At 40.6% G+C, this 22,297-nt stretch overlaps 1 protein-coding gene across 3 annotated transcripts in view; it reads left to right on the top strand.

The window, feature by feature from the left end:
• cacna2d2a (calcium channel, voltage-dependent, alpha 2/delta subunit 2a) overlaps positions 1-22,297 on the top strand; it is a 146,577-nt gene that overhangs the window by 111,422 nt on the left and 12,858 nt on the right. For all 3 annotated transcript variants that reach the window (XM_039797271.1, XM_039797270.1, XM_039797272.1), the window contains 11 exons: positions 10,688-10,738; positions 11,098-11,197; positions 12,673-12,834; positions 14,542-14,652; positions 15,472-15,550; positions 18,381-18,430; positions 20,583-20,672; positions 21,136-21,204; positions 21,776-21,850; positions 21,940-22,014; positions 22,156-22,227. In XM_039797271.1, coding sequence (XP_039653205.1) covers positions 10,688-10,738; positions 11,098-11,197; positions 12,673-12,834; positions 14,542-14,652; positions 15,472-15,550; positions 18,381-18,430; positions 20,583-20,672; positions 21,136-21,204; positions 21,776-21,850; positions 21,940-22,014; positions 22,156-22,227 — 934 coding nt within the window. The remainder of the gene's footprint in view (positions 1-10,687; positions 10,739-11,097; positions 11,198-12,672; positions 12,835-14,541; positions 14,653-15,471; positions 15,551-18,380; positions 18,431-20,582; positions 20,673-21,135; positions 21,205-21,775; positions 21,851-21,939; positions 22,015-22,155; positions 22,228-22,297) is intronic.

The following is a 22,297-nucleotide window of genomic DNA, read 5'->3' as shown; positions in this document are numbered from 1 at the left end:
TCTGATCTGTCAGTGCTACAAACGAAGTACACCCGAGTTTAATTCTCTTACACATGTTTTGACTGGGGGACTCCTCCCGGAGACAGAAAGGAAGAAGGAAAGAGAAAGATGAGGGGCACTGCTGAGCGGCAGCAGTGTGTGTGACAAGGCTAGACAGAGGAAGAGGTGTATTTTTGCAAGAACACCTTGTCTCCCCCCCTGGTCTTCCATGTTTGTCACTCTTGTCGAGCTTTATTTCACGTCGGAGCCTTCGACATTACCGTGGCCCGTTGCTTAGCAACTTGTGCCCAGCTGCACTGAGAAGCGGGGCCGTGGCAGGGAGTGTCATGATATGTCAGGTCAGACTTGTGTGATTATAGTCTAACATGCTGTCTCCCTGACTGACACTCTGTGGCAAGGTCAGCCAATCACACACTCTCACAGGGGTTAGGTAACTCTGTCATGTGTGATCATGTGACAGCAGTACAGGAGATAGCAGCATCCGTCACGAGGACAGAAACTCAACCAACAACATGAGCATCTACGCAAGTGGTGCGGATGGTCATGCAAGCGTTGAGCATGAGTTGTGGTTTTCTTAGAAGCCGTACAACGTGTGCAAATGCTCAGGTTAAAGTCAGGTTGAATTCTCCTTACTTTTTTGTGTACGTATACTTCAGCTATTGTGTATATTTTATCATTTCAAAAAGGATAAAACGTTTTTTGCATTATGAAACAGCGTCTATGCTTCAAGCGTCTGGATGGGTGTTTCTCATGGCAACAGTTGAGTGATCTGAGGCTTTGCTTAGGAGACGCACTGTCAACTTGTTGGGAGCGTGACTGAAGCATGTCATGTTGAATAGCTTCTGGATGTTGATACAAGACTCAAGGCCACTGTGGCCACAAGTGACAATTACAGCATAATGGTAAATGCTAAACCTTAGTGTAACAGTAGCACAAGTAGACCAGAGTTGTGGTCTGCAAAATGTTAGTTGCACAGCATATATATATATATATATATATATATATATATATATATACACAGTGCCTTGCGAATGTATTCGGCCCCCTTGAACTTTTCGACCTTTTGCCACATTTCAGGCCTCAAACATCAAGATATAAAACTGTAATTTTTTGTGAAGAATCAACAACAAGTGGGACACAATCATGAAGTGGAACGAAATTTATTGGATATTTCAAACCTTTTAAACAAATAAAAAACTGAAATATTGGGCGTGCAAAATTATTCAGCCCCCTTAAGTTAATACTTTGTAGCGCCACCTTTTGCTGCGATTACAGCTGTAAGTCGCTTGGGGTATGTCTCTATCAGTTTTGCACATCGAGAGACTGACATTTTTGCCCATTCCTCCTTGCAAAACAGCTCGAGCTCAGTGAGGTTGGATGGAGAGCGTTTGTGAACAGCAGTTTTCAGTTCTTTCCACAGATTCTCGATTGGATTCAGGTCTGGACTTTGACTTGGCCATTCTAACACCTGGATATGTTTATTTGTGAACCATTCCATTGTAGATTTTGCTTTATGTTTTGGATCATTGTCTTGTTGGAAGACAAATCTCCGGTCCCGTCTCAGGTCTTTTGCAGACTCCATCAGGTTTTCTTCCAGAATGGTCCTGTATTTGGCTCCATCCATCTTCCCATCAATTTTAACCATCTTCCCTGTCCCTGCTGAAGAAAAGCAGGCCCAAACCATGATGCTGCCACCACCATGTTTGACAGTGGGGATGGTGTGTTCAGGGTGATGAGCTGTGTTGCTTTTACGCCAAAACATAACGTTTTGCATTGTTGCCAAAAAGTTCGATTTTGGTTTCATCTGACCACAGCACCTTCTTCCACATGTTTGGTGTGTCTCCCAGGTGGCTTTTGGCAAACTTTAAACGACACTTTTTATGGATATCTTTAAGAAATGGCTTTCTTCTTGCCACTCTTCCATAAAGGCCAGATTTGTGCAGTATACGACTGATTGTTGTCCTATGGACAGAGTCTCCCACCTCAGCTGTAGATCTCTGCAGTTCATCCAGAGTGATCATGGGCCTCTTGGCTGCATCTCTGATCAGTCTTCTCATTGTATGAGCTGAAAGTTTAGAGGGACGGCCGGGTCTTCGTAGATTTGTAGTGGTCTGATACTCCTTCCATTTCAATATTATCGCTTGCACAGTGCTCCTTGGGATGTTTAAAGCTTGGGAAATCTTTTTGTATCCAAATCCAGCTTTAAACTTCTCCACAACAGTATCTCGGACCTGCCTGGTGTGTTCCTTGTTCTTCATGATGCTCCCTGCGCTTTAAACGGACCTCTGAGACTATCACAGAGCAGGTGCATTTATACGGAGACTTGATTACACACAGGTGGATTCTATTTATCATCATTAGTCATTTAGGTCAACATTGGATCATTCAGAGATCATCACTGAACTTCTGGAGAGAGTTTGCTGCACTGAAAGTAAAGGGGCTGAATAATTTTGCACGCCCACTTTTTCAGTTTTTTATTTGTTAAAAAAGTTTGAAATAGCCAATGAATTTCGTTCCACTTCATAATTGGGACCCACTTGTTGTTGATTCTTCACAAAAAATTACAGTTTTATATCTTTATGTTTGAGGCCTGAAATGTGGCAAAAGGTCGAAACGTTCAAGGGGGCCGAATACTTTCGCAAGGCACTGTATATATATTGTTTTTCATTTTTCTGTACTTTTACAACATTTAACATTTGGGAGGTTCCATCTATCGAGCTGTCAAGGTTGTACTCCATGCGGAAAGTAGCCTTTCCACTAAATGTTACTTTTCGTTCATGTTATTTCAACACCTAGTCATCAAGAGCTCTGACACATGCGGTGTTGTACTCGTCCAATGTCTCTCTTTCATGTATCAAATTGTGGCAATGGCGAATGATCATACTGTCAAAATTCACAGCGACAGACCAGTTCTGTAGCCTCAGCACTCTGTAGCCTACGTTACTCTGTGATTTGAAATATCATACTGATTAATGAAGGAACTGAAATTAAAAACAATTTTTAATGCCTACCCACACAGATATTAGACAAATTAAGTTAGGCTACCAGTACCGACATTATCTGGGGTACCAAACATCTATGCTCCCTTCACTACATGTCATTGCAGAAAAATAAAGTAAAATTTAAATGTCACTTTTTTAGTATTTACAATTTTGACAAAATTATCACACAAGTCAAAACAAACACCAAGAATAAACATACAGGTGCAAACAACATACAAAAAAAAACGGCTTAAAATTAATGTACAGTAAATAATGTACAAGCACATCAGTCTCCCCTCACAAACTCACAGATACATAATTTATAATAATTTATACTGTTTTAATGATCCCCAGTGGGGAAATTACAATTATTATTTACAATACATCAGATAACATGTGCTGATTATATGCCAGATAGATAGGGGAGACCAGGGACAGTTGTAAGACCTTGAATTCCTCCAATCAGAAACAACCTAGAGTGATGAGACTCACTGTGCTCATGCTCAGTTAGTTTCCCTACATTCTTGCCAAAAAGGGAGCCACATTTGAAACTTCCTGACGGCATTATCAACAAAAGGTTGTTTTTGAGGTAAAAACTTTACTTTTCTTTCTGATGTACTTTTTTGGATGCTGTTATAAGAACAAATGTCTATGAATTCAAACAAGTATTCTTAGAATCACTGTTTTGTAAGCTAAAAATAGAAATGGCTAACAAGTGTCAAACTAGCAGTCAAGCTAGCTCACATGAGATGAAAAGATGGTTGGTGATACTGGGACGGTTGTAACGCCCTGTTACAACCGTCCCAGTATCACCAAAAACTGCATAGTTTCCCTTTAATGTGAAAATTAAAAGTAAAATGATTCAAGCTTTTTAGCCCCCCACCCCCCTCTCTCTGTTGTTGAGAATGTTTGAGTTCATGTTTAAACTTTTTTGAGGTGTTCTACCCATTAAATCATTTTCTTGCATTATAATTTGACAGCTTCACCTCTTTTTTGTCATGTAGTATGAAAAAAAGGTAATCATTACTTAAAAACATGAAATGAATAGTCACAGTAACATGACAAATAATGATAACTAATGTCTTCCATTTTGAGTATATGATTGATTTATTATGTATATTTTAGACATGTTACAACCGTCCCTGTACACTGGGACGGTTGTAACAGTGGAGAGCCAGGTATTAAAATCAATTTTGCAACCTGTACATATTTCATAAAACTACGTTAATGCATTGTTTCAGCAGCTGACAGATTGAAGTTTATAATATAACAAATTGGTTATTCCAGTGTAAATGGTTTTTGATGTATTTATAAAAATTGCAAAAAGTGTTACAACTGTCCCTGGTCTCCCCTACTGGAGCTTCACAAATACCACTTTAGCAACTGGAATGACACATATGCCATTGCAGGAACATGCTTCAGTAACGTTTTCACTGACACCGGGACTCCAGGAACAGTCTCCCAGTCAAAGATGTGATTTACTATTAAGAGTAAAAGTATGGGGCCAGAATTCACGGCCAGTTTGTGGCGTAATAGACCTGTAGCTTTCCTGGGATGGATGGATGGTGCTGTGGCTGACCTGGCCAAAGCTGTCCAGGTGCAACTCTGTGGAAAAAGATCATAGGGCCGTATGCCTCCACAGATGGGCTCTCTCCCTGTCTGCTCCCCCATCAACAGCCCCAGGAAAATTAATGGTCCAGTCAACACACTTAATTGTCTCCAATTGCTCTGACATTAATTATTAACATTTGTCCATTATAATGTCTGTTCGTGTTATCAAGGGAAGCGAAGCAGAGGGTGAAGTGAGGCAGAGGGAGAGGGAAAAGCATAGGAGCAAGGAGAGAAATAACCAGAGACAGGCATGAAGTCCTGTTAGCCAAGCGTTGCAAAGATCCCATTACCTTCCAGGTTCACAACAGCATGTAGGCTATATCACATATTGATTTCTTCAAAAAGTCAATCTAACCTCTTTGTAAATATTATGACTGCTGTTCAATCCTCGAATCCCCCAAATACCATTACCAGTATCTCCTCCTTTCAGTCTCTTCACCCTACTTCAGGGATAAGCAGAGCCAAAAGGAATGACCAGTGTGCTATTGGTGAGACTGAAAGGTAACACAAGGCTTTAGCAGTCCAAATAAAATATGTGACATTTTAGTTTCAGCACAAAATGTGAGAGACACATCTAGAGAATTTTTATTCCATCTCAAAGAGCAACGGTAACCGACCATTACTTGTCTACTAATGATTGATGCTGATGTATTCCAATATGCATGACTAATTTAATATTCTGTACTTATTTGCCAGAAAGGAAAGTGGTTAAAAAATTTTGCATAACATTTTGTGTGTTCCTTTTGGGCAAACCCGAAAATATGGAAATGTGAATCCTAGTACCAACACTTCCAATAATCAACAGAAAGTGGAATAAATAAATGGCAGACAACATCTCTTTCTCCTGCAGGCTTTCTGGGCGCTGTCCTCCTCTATATATATATATATATATATTTTTTTTTTTTAATCTTAATTCAATCTTTATTCGCCTGCCACATCCACAGGAGCACTAAGAGAGCAGTAGTCCATAAAATAATAAGCCCATCAGCACAACACAAATCTACACACACATGGAAGCATGCACACAAACACACCTACACGCACACATGCACAGCTGTCTTTCTGTGTTATATACAGTTCTCCCATTATTCTGCGATTACTCTGTTTACATCTACTGTACATGGTGGATGCATATCAGAGCTCTCACTGTGAGGAACATTTACACATTAAAGTGTGCAAACACAATGCAAATGCTACTGTATATACATCCCACTAATTTTTTGTATGCCCTGTACAATAAACATGGTTCCCAACATAAAAATATTGAAACATTAACACACACACAAACACACATACACACTCCAAACATACATTAAGCTTTTCCTGTAGCACACTTACTGTAGCACATTAAAAATGAGCCACTCCATGGATCATGCTACATGTATCTATTGCATGTTTCTGAAATGTATGTAGTACATAATTCCTCCAATTTAAATGTAATGCTCAACACTTTGTGGAATGGGTCAGGGTGCATAAACTCAATCTCCTGAGAGAGTTAGCCCCCCGGCACAGTTAATGTATTGATTTTACAGCGCTGCACCATGATAAAACTATTTCATGAATTCCAATGAGACTCCTTTACCAGACTGTTGCAAAAGGAGCAAAAAATACAATCACCACAACACAGAATATGCCATTGTGTTTATTGCTTGTATAATGCATTTCTTTTAGATTGATGACGCAGGGCGGTGTGTTGTAAGGGGGGGGGGGGCTGTGAAGGTTGCTGCTTAGAGCGATTCCTCGTTCCACCTCAGTGTAAAGAGCACATGTCTACCACACACACAAGTCAGGCTTTATCTTGATTGCACATATTGTGATGGTATGAACACGTTTACATCATGACATACATGATGTACGTTATGGCTTTCTGGTATTTCTTTATGGGCATACAAGTCACTACTGCTGCTGTGACCAGACCGGTTTTTTCAATTTATTAGCTTGATAATATATAATAAAATGAAAAAAAGCATTGGTCACTTATCCTTAGTTTAGCAGTTACGTATGCAATTAGCTGAAATGCCTTCTGTTACAGTGGGTGATATATTGCAAACCTCTATACTTTGCTCAATTATTATTTCCCTTATCAATTTATCTGTAAAATGTATTCACAAGCTCTCAGAGCTCAAGGTGATGTCTTACATATTGATTGTTTTGTCCAACCAACAGTCCAAAACCCCAAAAAAAGATTAACTTACAACTTTATAACAGTAATGTTTAACATTTTTGCCTAATAACTGACTTTAATGAATAATGCCACAGTGAATTATAGGTTTGTAACAAAAAATTACAAGACCGTAAGCTGTACATGATATAAGGTCACTCTGGGAATGGTACATTTAAATGTATATTTTACAGAAAAACAAGCCGTACAGTGTCAGTTAAAAATAAAAGAAATGTTATTCCAGCATTGCATGTCACAGTCTCTATAATATTCAGAAACATGGTCACTTTTTGTGTTCTTAGAGGCTTCCAGGCTTTACTGTATCATATCTAATATACTTTATGTACTTATAAGGACTAAGTAACCTAATTTTTGTTTGTATGTGTGCTTTATTTGTATTGTTCCTGTAGTTGGACCTTGAAACTGGCTAGTTATTAACTGACAGGCAGTTGCACTCGCATGGCCAACAAAGTAGCCACTATTGTAGTTGTATTTGAGATGCAATGTTTCACTTGAATACCTGTACATGATGGACAGATATGAACAGGTTGAATTAAATCACGTACTGTGTGACTCACATGCTTTTACATTAGTTTATCTTCAGTAATGAGCTGCCCACAGAGTAAAATGAAATTACATCTTGTCATATGTAAATACAAAAGTAATATGTGGAATAAAGTGACATTAATAGTTATAATTCAACACCAGTGGTTAGATACCAACCATAACTTTGAGTGAACGGGCAGAGAGGTGGTGATGGTTGTGTCGTGGTGCAACAGAATGGGCGACAAGGCTCAGTTCAGCACCAGCCAGGCCCATCTGCTTGTCACCTGGCCTTGGCACACAGAAGACTGGGTAATGACAGGGAAAGAATGGCATCAGTGGGTTGAAGCTGAGAGGTAATTACTGACTGGAATCCATGCAGAAACAACACATCTGGATCCATGAGTCAAAATGTGGAGAATTTTACACTGATACCGGTGTCAATTCATGATTTTTATCTGTCCGAACCGTAGAACCGCATATCAGTATGGAGACCGAAAATCCTTGACTCCATCCCACTCTCTCTGATCCTGATGTTCTCTGCTCAGAGCAAATTCAATTGTACTTCAGGCAATGGAAAGGGAGAGAAAGAGAGCGGTGCTGATACACCAAGACAATCTGTGGGGAAAATCAGCCATGGCAGCACTCTAGCTTCAGTGTTGAGTGACGCTATCCTGGCTCATGGGTTACTCCTCTCTACTCCATCACTGCTCACACATTCCTCCTAAACCCCATTACTGCTGATCAATGCTGCCTCTTTCACAGTTAGAGAGAAATGATCTGCTTGAAAGTGATATTTTCTCAGCAGATTTTAGGGCCACAGCTAGCACTGTTATCCATTGTGAGACTTTGCATTGTGACTGCGGAAGATGACCTGTAATGGCTACTAGTAGTATAAGTCTGCATTTCCTTATAATTAACATTTAGCTCCTTCAAAATAACTTGGAAGTCTCATTAAAGGACTGTTTTCCTCTATGAAAAATAGACTGACCAGAGAAGTTAATGAAATCCTGCAGTTGGTCTGCAGGTATCAGCTGTCACCAAATGACCCTCCTTCAATCTCCAGAAGGTTTGTCTTCGTCCATGAGCCTGAGGGAGAGTAGACGTGGGCCACATTTTGACCGAGTTTCCATCCTGCACCGACGATCGCTTTCACAAACCCCATTCGCTCTAAAGAAAGAAGCCGCCACCCCCCTCCCTCTCACTCCCTCAAATTAAGATTTCAGTAATTAAATTGATAAAAGTCATGCATGCCCATATGCCTCATGGTTCCAGACCTGATTTCATACGCCACACAGTTGTGGAGAGCTGCAGAAGTTCTACCTTTGATGTGGCATTCTTTATTATTGAAAATAATTGGATTCTTCCTTGCCCCACCCACCCCCTCCCCTCTCTCTCTCACACACACACACACACACACACACACACACACACACACACACACACACACACACATACATTATGCCCATGTTCACTCTGGGCATGCTCAGTTAATCAACCTCTTGGTAGGCAGTACTGGTGCCGAGTCTCTGTTCCATCTGGGGGGTTTCAGGCAGCTTTTCAGCAGAGTTGGGCCCAGGTTGTGTCTGAAAAAACGGATTTGAGCAGCCCAGGCAGGGTGCTGAGGGACGTCACTTCAACACGGGTCGGGGGTCATGCTGCAGGTTGGAGTGGCTCCTGCCAGTGAGTGGGAGCAGTGAGATTTGTGGGAGCAGGGGCAAAGCCTACCAGGGCTTTGTTGCTCTACCTCCATATCAGCTTGGCCGAGCATAAGAAAAGAGCCTCTCTGGCCCACAGGCAGCTGGCTTCTCTCCACACTCAGCGGAACGGCTGATAATCAGCAGAAAGAGACCCCTGATGATTACTCTGCCTCTGCCTAAGACGGCTGCTAACTGCTTGCCTGCTCACTCTTCAGAATGTCAAACTAGTACTCCCATTTTAAACCCCCCCCCTCCTCCCCCCCACCTCCCTCCCAGTGTGCCATAAAAAACCTACAATGACCATCAATCTCAGCTCTCTTTGTATCAGGGGTAAATGTGAATTTAATTGCCACTGGAACAGAATGAGGGAATTTTTGATTTCCCTCTGTATGTCATCCTCTATCAACCGTGGACAGATGTTATATATGTTTCTCTTCCAGGACACAAGTTGTCTGGCCTTGCTTGTCCAGTTCCATCTCTGCCTTATGGGCCTATGCTGTGCTGTGGCTGACACACACCCATAACAGCCCTATTTTAGGAGTTGCATTGCAGCAGAAGCATTATGGTTTTAAACAGCTTGTGCCTCCCCCTAACAAAGGGACCGCCGAGTAAATAATGTGTTTGACGTCAAACTGATGAGTCATCACAAGAGCAGAACATCAGCTATCTTATTTTACTGACAGCACAGGCTCTCCACAGCACAGGTCAACACCACTAAGGCTGCTCCTTGACAAGTTTATATAAATTTCAAGTGATTAAATATAAAGCATATTACACTGTATGAGTCACCATACCGTGACTGCAAAAAAAATTATTTATTTAAGTTTTTTTTGTCAAGAATCTTTTTCTTGACATAATTATTAGTATCCTAAACAATCAAGTAAAGCAGTGTAAGGTAGATTACTTCACTACAATGAAGTGTCATTTGATTTGTCTCAACCTTTTGACAGGTTTTTAAAGAAAACCGAACTTTTGAAGGGTTAAGCAATGATTTTAATTAAACTTCACCTGAAATGAAGAAATTCCAACAACATCAACAGGTCCCTGGCGCAGCATATTGTGGCCTGTAACTGATATATCAAATTTTTTAAAGAAAGAAGAAACTATCTAATTTAAGCAGGATCTAAAATAAATATTTAGCAAAATGGTAGTATCTGAAATGGATTAAAAACCTGGGTGAACACAAAAATCTCAGCCCTTCTAAAAATGGTAATTGGGTAATTGGTACTGATGAACAATTGTATGAATCTGTTTAGACACAAGATGTTAGGTTTTGCTGCTTTTAGACTCAGTACTAGGCTTTACAGTAATGGCTTGTGTGCTTCGGAGGTTGCACAGCTCAGTGCAGGCCACTTTTAGTGAATGTGTTATTATATACTTAGACCATAAATTAGCAGTTGCTTTGGCTTATGCAGTAATTATTTAAAGTAGGCATTGTTATTCAGTAAAGAGGAGTATCTCTGTTGAAGTCAGCCGACAGTAGCTGTAGCCAACACTGAAGTATATAACACAACTTATTAACTCTTCTAAGCACATAAGCCTTTTCAGTATTCTGTAGCTTAAGTGGGCTCAGCCATGGTCATTCCATATTATCATGGCTCAGCTCATTATGACTTTGGATCCTTTCTTTAATGCAATTCTCAAAGATTATGGGAACAAATTAAAGTCCATTCTTGTGTGTCTTTGTACAGGTATATCCAAGGTGCATCGTCTCCAAAGGACATGGTCATCATTGTGGATGTGTGAGTACCTTACTCCTCAGTCTCTCTCACTGCCTCCTCTTTTAACATTTCCCCCTAGTGGGAGTGGCTGTCTCCTCAAAGGGCTCTAGTGCCACCTGTTGGTCTGAGGAAACCTAAAGTTAGAGGAGGGCGAACGCTGCTCATTTTCTCACCTTAATTGTAGTCCACTTGCCATTGTACTGCATCACCATCTAAAACATACAGATTTGCTTTTGAATGCGTGCCTAAACATGAAAGGTCTAGTGGGAGGACGAAACAGTTAAACCGGTCCTTCACAAGTTAGAAAAATAGACACAGCAGGATTAGGGCTTGTCTAGTATAACTGAGTTTCTAAGTGCTTCATTGCATCTTTTCTGCAGGAGTGGAAGTGTCAGCGGACTCACTCTGAAACTGATGAAAACCTCGGTAGTGGAGATGCTGGACACTCTATCAGACGACGACTATGTGAATGTGGCCAGGGTAAGTGGAAGCTTGCATCATGGTTTGCAATTAATAATACAAATCAATCCTGAAAGCACCAATAACACAAATATTTGTTGTATTCGTTAGGCAGCTGGTAATCAAACAGGGAGTCAGTGAATGGCACAGTGTGCTCCTACTGCTCCCAGTTGTTGCTTGCAGTGGAAACACTGCACTTCCCTCATTATGGTGTATTTACTTTTCCTGCACCACTGTTGTCCGTGTGGGATTGTGCCCGTCTCTTTCTTTCCCTCTCTGCTGATTACCAAGTTTTCTATTAGGACTAATGTTGAGGGAAACATTAACTTCATCCTATTTTGCAGGACAGATAACACACACACAACACATCCACATGCTCGGTGTGGTGGCTCTGTTTGGAGACTTCCCTCGGTAATCCTTCTTAATCCATTGCTCTTAGCCACTGTATGCCTCTAAATCCCAGCTCTAAGAGCAAGAAATGAGCATGGTAATCTGGGTGGGAACGCATCTGATTTTCACCCCTATAAAGAAAGTAAGGGCTTACAAAAGCTTGCTGTGAATTATTTGCAGACACAAAAGCCATTAATGACCAAAAATCAACGGAAAATCATCATCATCATCATCATCATCATCATCATCATCATCATCATCAAACACTGTCTCTAGTGTCTACATGCTTCAGCATATTTCTTTATAACACACTATGGCCTCACTTCTTTAATGGTGATATAATTAGTTATAATAATACAGACTTTATTTCATAGGACGTCTTTTTTATTCATTATAGATAGTAGATGTAACCCAGCTTGTTTATTCTTGAACTTGTTTCACAGCTACTGTATTTCCTAACATTTTAAGACACAATAGATAGTGATATTAAGAAATGACACAGTGATGGAAATTGAATATGTGGCTCTGAATACTTTAGCGTGTTTTGATTTCGTTGAATACCAAGCCATGAGAAATGTCAGCTTTTCTCGCACATAATGTTTTACATCAATCTGTCCTGAAAATGTCAGTAGATTTTGAAGTTGACCTTCAAAAAGAAACCTGCTATTACAGACATTGCTGCTAATATTGTAATCACGCATAGACACTGCACATGAGTTGAGAATGTACGCCACGTGCACACCCAGACACCACACATAAACCTGCACACGCAGTTTTAGGCTAATTTGGTGGATGAGATGAGACAAATGATATTACCTTGGCTGGGTTTCTGTTCAGTGGTTTGCACTGGCGTTTCAGGTGCACCTGTTCTTTGTGTGGAAAGTTGTAATTACCAGGATTTACTGCCAGCCGGAGAGTAGCAGGGCAGCGTACATCTGCACACACCCACGTCTGCATCCTACCGCCATGAACTACGCACACATAAACACACAGAGATACAATTATAATTGTTGGACGAACATTTTAATTCACGGATATTTTGTATTTTTGTCTGGAAAAACCAAGTATACATATGCTCATGTGAGTGTTTGCATTTCCCCTTCTAGTTCAATGAGAAAGCCGATGCCGTTGTTCCGTGCTTCAGGACTTTGGTCCAAGCCAATGTTCGGAACAAGAAGATCTTCAAGGAAGCCGTCATGCATATGCAAGCCAAAGGAACCACAGATTACAAGTCTGGCTTCACATTTGCCTTCGAACAGCTTCTCAATGTAAGAGCCAACAAGCCTTTCAGAGAAGGGCAATCCAAGGGTAGATGTTTGCCTGTGGCGGAAAAATTGTGTGCCTCCAGAAAGTCTTGAAAAACGTGCTGGAACTATGTACTGAAGCTCAAGCATGTTATTATACATCCTGTCAAATCCAGTTAATACAACTGAATTAGCAGTGATGCAACAGTGCTGACAGTGAGTGGTGCAGGTTTTGTATAAGACATTTCCAGAGTTCTGTCATTGACGAAGGTAGGTCTGATAACAACCGCTGTTGCGATGGAGTGACGCTCAGGTTTGCAGCAGCCAGCACCGCGGTGAGGTCTTTCAGCAGCAGGCGTCCACGTTCTCTCGACACAGGTGCTGCCTCAGCTCCGTATGCTGCTGTGTATTTTAAGAGGCTGCCACCCTAATTGGCTCTGATGGAATGATTGATGAGCGCAGCCCAGAGGAGATCAGCCACAGACACTTTATATTCCTCTGGTGGGCTTGGAGGCTTAGATCCAAGTGCCAGCTGCCCCCTCCCCACCTTTCCTTGCCAGCAGAATGAGAAATAAAAAGGCCCGTTTAATCGCGGTCTGTGGCAGTCTCACTCCTGTGATTGGTGGCACAAGCACAATAAAAATATGTAATTGTAGCAATATTATTTATCTTTATTAGAATCTTGTCAGATTGACATGCCACTGGCCTGCATATCAATGGCAGCTGCAGTGCAGGCAGGCGGGAGGAGTTTGTATCAAAGCTGAATGCTAAAAACTGGTGCCTGGCTATGAGCATATAGTGCTGAAATCAAATTTAACGCTAGAGTAACGTTGTATACTTCAAATGAAATCCTAATATTATGATAACATGAGAAAGGAAGCAAATAGGAAATGTGTAAATGTATGAAGCTTAGAAGGGTTAATTGCAATTATGTGAAAATTATGGTGTGGACAATAATTAATAAAATTTCCTGCTTTCTATCTGCTCATTATGCATTAGTAGACTACTCTAAACACTATGGTAATTAATCTTAAAGTCACTAGAATTTTCAGGATTTCAGTAAAAACAAACTCTTCATCCTGCATTGGAAATTGTCCACGTTTAACATCAGTACTAAATTAAAAACACAAATCCACAATGACAGAAAATAAAAGGATAACAATCCTATACACAGGAGATTCTTCAGCCATACATTACATCTAAATAGAAACTTTGTCGATTTTTATGAAAAAAATGGTCTTATGAAGGTCGATCCAATCATTCAAATCTTGAGCTTTTGCTAAAATTCTAGTTCTAATGTCTTAAAATAATCCTCAAAGCTAAAATCATATCCACTATTAATGACTAAAATACAAAGTTTGATATATTTGGTATTAAGGATCTGTCACAAAGTTTAAATCAGGAGGCAAAGAGATTGCTGATTGATCAAGAATGGTCTGATTAATGTACATTCCAATATAACATACAGGAACGTTCCACCTTTATCCGTTTTTTATCATACTATATAATCATGTATGAAAATAAAAAAAAATTAAAATATCAGTAACACTTTAAACCCTTTAATATTTTGGATTGTGTTTATTTCCCATTTGCTTCTTTGACATATTTGCAACAGTACCACACTGTTTTAAATGACGTGCACGATCACCTTCCCCTTTTATTCTTGCATATTCCCTAACCTTTCTCCCTGCCTCTTACTTTGCTCTTCTCTTCTCTCTTCATGTGCCACAGGAGAGCAGTGCCCCGAGGGCCAACTGCAATAAGATGATAATGATGTTTACAGATGGCGGGGAGGATCGTGCACAGGACATCTTTGAAAAGTACAACTGGCCCAACAAAACAGTGAGTCCGTTCCCATAAGGCTGTTACCTATTCATCTGCATTGCTCTAAGAGATCATGCATTTCCATAAACTTAGCAGGCCCCTTTTCCTTCCCCATCTCCCATCGTATTTTGCTGACATTGTCTCATTATTGCACAGGCAGTTGTATTAGTCAGGCTGTCAGACATGCCAAGCACTCCAATCTGTGCACATAACGTCCTCTCCGAGCTATCTTCACGTCCATTTTGGCTGTTTTGATTCTGGATTTTTCCTCTGTGATTCATCTCTTTGGCCTTTCTTCAACTCTCTCTCTGTCTCTCCTTCTATTTCTCTCTGTTTCTTTTTTTCTTTCTTTCCTCTTCAGTCTCCTTTGTTTTTTTGCTGCTGGTGTTAACAGCTCTGACCTGCTAACTAATTAGCCACTTCATCATCAGGGCCTATAAAATCACAGCCAGTAGATACTCAGTTTCTGTCTTTGTCCCAGTCGTGCAACTCTCTCATTGCAGCCTTGTGTTAGAGAAACTTGTGTGAGTTGACTGGGAGGCTAATCTAATCATACTCAAGATTTGTGCATTGTAGTTGTCACATGACAGTGACCTTATTGCCACCCAGCAGAGGGTTTGTGTGGTATTGTTTTGTTATCATTTGCTGTACAGATTGTAAAGCCCTCTGGCGCAAATTTGTGATTTGTGATATTGGGCTGTAATAAAATAAAATTGAATTGTTTTGCTCTATTAGCTGCCTCTGCAGGAAGTTTGGTTTTTATTCTGGCATTGACGTCATGTGATTTGGTCTTTTTTTGTCCTAAGTATCTCAGTATTTGTCTTTTCCTCCATCCAGGTTCGTGTGTTCACCTTCTCTGTTGGCCAGCATAATTATGATGTCACACCTTTGCAGTGGATAGCTTGTGCCAATAAAGGTAGGTGGACACTATGTTTGTGTTAAGCATAGGTTTGTACTGTATGTAAAATTAAAAAGAAAAATATTGGTTGGTGCAGGCTTGATGGGTCCCTGTGCCCGCGTTTCTCCGGATATTGATTTTATAGATGGACACATTTTCCTAGCATACTCAACATCCATTGGATACCACTGAGCAATACAGTTAAAGGAAACACCCGCAAAAAATAAGATATTAAAGGAAAAACCAGCAAAAATGCTTTTGTGCCATATTCTGGTGAATGACATTATCTCAAGTCAAGCCATTCTGCCAGTGGGCAATTCAAAGCCCAGTCAATCTTAACAAATAACTACGAATTAATGTGTTGCATTTATTCTTGAGGACACCCAAGCAGTACACAACAACACAGGTGTGGTCTGCTCAAGAGTGTAGATTAAAAAGTCTTGGATCTTGTGCCATCACAAAGTGCAGCAACACACTGCTTTTTAGCTTGGTTTTAAGTTATTCTTTCACTGATTTGGGGTAAATATCAATAGAATAAAATTAAATATTAAAACCCGCCTGCCCCATCACAAACCCTTCATCACTAAGATTTTTCCAGGTGTCTGTCTTACTGCACATGATGTTCAAATCAATTTTCTAAAGCAGCCACAGTCCCTAAAATAATCCCACAAACAACAGGCTGCTCTGCCTCTGATAGACAGTCTGACAACCCAAATGATTCAGGTGCTGTTCCTGTTAGCTTTTTGTCTGCATGAATCTCATCTTGACTCAGCTCATTTAATCCCAACCTAACTCAGATTACTGTTGCTGTGCTCAATTTGGAACACTATTGTTTTTTTTGTTTTTTGCCATAACACACTTCTCTTCCTCTCTTTTGAGGCATGATTTAATATTGTTTCTCAGTGTTACCGTTTATCTGAAGCTGCTCCTCCGCCTTTTTCTGCCTATATGGAGCTTTGGCTAACTGCTGCTGCTGATTAGCTTATTGCCATTGGAGCCAAGTGCTTTAGAGGTATCTCCCCATAAGTTGTTATTAATTAGCAGGAGGAGTCTGGTAGCAGGATGATTACCATGCCATCTCCCTGTCAGGCTGGGGAAAGTCCAGGATTACGCCGCTGTGCCAACATGCTCTCTGCTAGTTGCGTCTGTAGTGATTACCATGGTACTAAAGTCTATGCCAACATTAGACAATAGTGTTGACACACCAGCCTCAATGGAGCTGTCCTCTCATATCTTCAGTACGTATTACTCTTTGGTTTCTCACTCCAACATAGCCAGCTCCCTGACACTTTTACAGGCCCTAACCCTTCACCCATTATTTGACACAACAGCAGTAACACACAAGCGCAAACACACACACACACAACTAGGCCACTTCGAGATGCTAGCTGTTGTCTCACTTAAGCTTCAATCCCATTTTAAGAAGAAAGTAACCTCTCTTTGACTCTGGGGACAATGAAATAATTTCTTCATGCTCTCACACAGTGTAACGAAAACCAAAACAGAAAGGAGAGTTATCTTCAAAAAAGAAAAATGGGAAATGGAGGATAAAAGCAGCAAATATGATATACTGCATTGGTGATCCTAATACTTCCACCAAAGTGCTGTTATAATCCCAAAATAGGAACAAAATATCCCATAAATTATGGATGCACATCCATAATGGGAAAAGAGTTAGAAGTTTATCGGGTAAACTTATAGCGGTTTATGTGGTGCCTCAACAAAAACATTGGTAAGATAGAAAGTATTGTATGCTGGTGTACATTGGAGGAAATTGCATAGTCATACTCAACACAACATGTACTCTATGTACATTATACTTAACCCTACAACACAATTATGCAAAAAGCACAATTTAGTCAAAAAAGACATGATATATTTTAAAGTCAATGGATGTGATAGTTTATCCCCTAGTCAAATGGACCACGCCAACAGTTCCAAATTTTGGATTAGGTTAGAGGAAAACTGACTTATAATAGTGCAGAGGCATTATGTAAAAAAAATAGGTTATTTATTAAATTTATAATTGCCCCTCACACAGCAGACATCTGTTGTAAACCTGCACAGCACAGAGGAGATCTCCAATACAGTCTCACTTTTTAGCTCTAGCCTATATTTTCCTCTCTTCACCTCTCGTCAAGCTTTGCCCTACACCCACACATGCCACCTCTCTGGCATGCTGCCAAAAGCACTGGGACAAACTACTGCTCTGAACAAAACTATAACAAATAGCTGTGTGCTGCATGTTTGTGTGCGCACCATAGATTGTGTGTGCAGAGATGTATGTGCATAATGTTAGCATGCTCAAATGTGTAAATGAATAAGACCGAGAAGGCAAATCTCGACACAAACCACTGCGGCACAGTGCATAATGTATCGAAATAATGACAGTCATCTCAGCCTTTTAACATTCTGAGGATGCTGTCTCCATTTCACCGCTCTTTGTATAAACACTCGTGGCTTTAATAACTTGGGGAGCGGCGTGGTTATTGACCCAGTCGGTCACTCTCCCTCATTCCTAATCAGCAGCAGCAGTGCCTGGGGCTCAGCATTACCAATAAGCCTCCACATTTACATCCTACAGCACAACCACGAGGGTGGAGAGGTCAATGGCCACAACTCTACCATGCTTGCTTGGCCCAATGCCATCAGCTGGAGATGATGGCATTACGTGTAGCTAATAACATGGAAGAGATTAGTCTCTAATCTACAAATAGATCGCTTTTGTGCACACTGTGACTGTTTAAAAAATGTAGACCGAATGTGACACAAGCAGGCACCATGACACAGGCTGGATGCAAAGCTTTCTGTTGGAATAGTGTTTTGAATCTCTCCTCTTAATCTTCAGGTTACTACTTTGAAATTCCATCAATTGGAGCCATCAGAATCAACACCCAGGTAAAGTATATGAAGTGTGTACAAGCTCTTGAATGCAGCTTTATGAAACCACAAAAGGAAACAAACAACTTTAAGCAAGAAGCTAGTCAATTCTTCCTTCACGGTTGATTTGATGATAATTATACAGATTGCAGATATGCTTTTAAGTATTTCATAACAAAGGGACAGAGGATGACGCAACTGGATGACTACAGAAAGGAAGTGACATTGTTGGAGATAGAGTGATAACAAATAGGCTTGTGGTCTTTCTCTACCCCCCCCCCCCCTTGCTTTAGGCACTAGGAGCTTCCAGAGGCCCTTGGGATAACCTCATTCCAGCTATAGAAATTGACTCAGTTGCTGGAAGGTGGGGGAGCTACTGCACACCCCTCCTCCCCCCGCTCTCCCCTCCTTTCTCCTCCCCCATCTCCTCCTACCTCCCACCCCCCTCAACCCCCATGAGCGATCAGGCCCTAGAATATACTGTCAGCTGTTCCATTAACTCCAGCATATTTATATTCTGAGAACTGCCACTTACTCTAATAGGTTTTCTGAAGGTGGGTGACTACAGCTCTCTGTACAGGCCCAGAAGACACATTATTTAATCGTACTCTGCCCTTCAACATCACACACTCATCACATTACCTGACTAAGATGGCAACATTCAAATAACAGATGGATCATAGATGGCTGAAATATTATCATTCATACTGTCCTGAGTCATGCGATTATGTAGAAAGAGTGGAAAACTTTTGAAAATAAATGGCACTATATTTTGTGTTTCAGCGTAGTTATCTAAGACTGACGTTTAAAGTGACTTATCTATTCTGGCTTCTTTGTATAGGATCTCAGTGGAGCAACAATAACAGACCAGGCTTTAGTTAGGATGTTTGTCTTTGGAAGGACTGTACTGATGAGTTTAGTCTCTGCAATCGTGGTTGTTAAGGTACCCAGGGAGACAATAGCATTTAATCAACACAGGGGGATGCTGCTGGAGTCTATGGCTCTGGGATCTTTGGACCACATATCTCCAGTTGCTGACTTTTTATGTTTCCTAGATTGTTCTAGCTAGGCGGAAAATTTCCCCTATATCCCATGAAAAGGTCTGGCTGTCATTGTCCTGATGGAATATCTCCCTGTGGCGCGTTAAACTGGACTTTTATTGAGCTAATAATAGAATAGGTTACGCCTGTCAGCACCTCACTGTTCAGGCGATGAAAAAAACGGTTAAAGGCATAACACTGAAATAGCCGTGTGCTTATACAGGGCGCCCCTTTTGTGTATTCAGGGTAGATACAAGGGTCAGAAATCTGCGATAATGTTTCCCTTTTCCCTGCAAAATGGGTGGAAATTTGTCATCCTGTGAAAACTGCTAATGTTGAAATTAACATTTGACCCTGACAGAGCTGCTGCATTTTCACTGATCCTGTTTTTACATTTAAATATAGTGTGTTGATACATATAATAGACATTTGGCATTATAACTCACAGACTGCTGAATAGATGTACACACCGTCTGTATAATTAGAGAATAATGTTGCTGCCTCTTGTCTTTATAATCACAAAACACCGAAGGCTCTCAGTGCAATTGTCCCGCCCCCCGGCGGGCTTTTTTTTTTTCTCCGAACTGTGCAGTTGCATCGTATGTTATGAGGTCAATCACTTAATAATTTTACCAATTACACACCATCTCTAAAATGACAAGAATCAATAGGTTGTTCACACAAAAAAAAGACACCTCAGCTTGTGAATATGATGTATTACTAGTAGACTTAACCCCTCACCTCTATTCACAATAGCTGTGGGACATTCTCACAGTGCCGGCGATGACAGTAGAGCCTCTGGGAGAATGGCCTGTTTGCACGTCGTGCCACTGACACCCTTAATGTGTTTTTAATAGCTCCTTCGTAATGATGAGAAATGGCCTTGAGTGGCTCAGGACTGGAGGCTTTATGGCTCGGCAGGACCGGGATCCTGCTGCTGGTGGCCCACTGGTTTATGTGGTGACAGAGAGGAGGCCGGTCAGGGTCTTATAGTTTTATGACAGATGAACGTTGGCTCTTCCAGCTCTTTGCTTTTAACGCCTCTACATGACAAGCACTATAAACGTTTGTTTGATTATATGTGTTTGGTGTGTATGGTGATACTAGCATGTGTGTTTTTGCTGTTACAGGAGTATCTGGACGTCCTTGGTCGTCCCATGGTGCTGGCTGGGAATAAAGCAAAGCAGGTGCAGTGGACAAACGTGTACCAAGATGCTCTGGTAAGAGAGAACTTAAAAAGACATTTTATTTAGTTACCCCTTTGAGTAACCTTTAAATGATTTTGCAGATATTTCTAATTCTTGCAATGTTCTAATTCTATGTTAATGTTCTAATTATGCAGTCCATATGCTACTTTTGATGTGTAAATCATAAGCAATTGTAAAAGATATTCAGGTGATGCCCTCTTAGATTTGTCCAAATAAAAGCATGGTTTCTGCCTCACAGTCTTAGGAGAGCATAATAAGGATAGTATAACATTATGTTATCACAGTTTATTATTCTTAAATACAAAACCGATTAACTTTCACTTGTGTCATTAAAGGTTTTTTAAAGTTTAAATTTCAGTTGATTTATTTGCAGCTTATTGTGTTTATTGGTTTGGATTTTCAATTATGCAACGTATAAAGTTATTTTAAAACATAACAAAACACTTTTAATTGGATTTCTGATATGTGTTATCAGGGTTTGGGCCTTGTCATCACTGGGACGGTGCCGGTCTTCAACTTCACTGTTGATACTGTAAGCTCTCAGGTAAAAACAACACTGCAATACAAGACATGGAGCTTTAACTAGCAGCTCATCCTTTATATTATTGAGCCTTTACCTTTATACTTATGTAAGAACTATGTTTTTATTGTCATTCGGGGGGTTAAGGCTATATAAGGTTATTCTAACAGAAACAGGAGTTTGAGTAGCAGATGGGCTTAAAGTTTTATTTTGCCTATTTGTGGCGTCCACCAAGCTGCTGCTCTTCTAGGCAACACCTCCCCCCTAAGGTGACAACAGATATCACAGCCACCCATCTGTAGTATCGATAATCACCCAGAAAGAACAGCTTTCAGTATCCATGACCAACGTATTTACTCTGAGCTTATCACATAGGCTTAAAGCAGTGATGCTGCTGCAAGCCGACTCAGTTTAAGATAGACTGTAAAAATGTGGACTAATCAGATTGCACACAAAGTAATAACTCAAATATGGCATGGATAAGTTCTGGGTACTCTAGCTACCGGCTCTCTGTGATTCTCTGATGCCAGTACGGTTGTGAATAATAAAATGTGAATAAAATACTAATGATTACCTTATAATATTCTTCCTACAGAATCAACTCATCCTTGGAGTCATGGGAGTAGATATTGCGATCAACGAAATCAAAAGAAAGACTCCTACATACAGAGTGAGCATGTTGTACATTAAATAATCACTCTCATATCTCTTTCACATTGATGGGTATTGAATCACACCATTCACACTGTTTATGTGCAGCTTGGAGCCAACGGCTATACCTACGCCATTGACCCAAATGGCTACGTACTGCTGCATCCCAACCTGCGGCCCAAAGTAGGTCCACTATGAACGCCTCCCCGCATCTAATGAGTTTAACATCTTTCTGGTTCTGAAGCCAAATTTGGGCGTTTCTTTCCTGCTGACTGAAGTTAACCCCCCTCCTCCATCTTCCCCTGTTTTCTCTCTCTTGTTCAGATCATTAACTTCAGGGAGCCCGTCACTCTGGACTTTCTGGATGCAGAGCTGGAGGACAGCAACAAAGAGGAGGTAAAAGCAACCTTTCTGAAAAATCCCCATTGCTATCAACTTGTGTGTTTAATATACTTTTCATTTGTTG

Source organism: Perca fluviatilis, chromosome 4 (assembly GCF_010015445.1).
Source record: "Perca fluviatilis chromosome 4, GENO_Pfluv_1.0, whole genome shotgun sequence".
In the NCBI taxonomy this organism is placed as follows: Eukaryota; Metazoa; Chordata; class Actinopteri; order Perciformes; family Percidae; genus Perca; species Perca fluviatilis.
The sequence above is the reverse complement of the archived record's forward strand: the minus strand, read 5'-3'. Positions and strand labels throughout refer to the sequence as shown.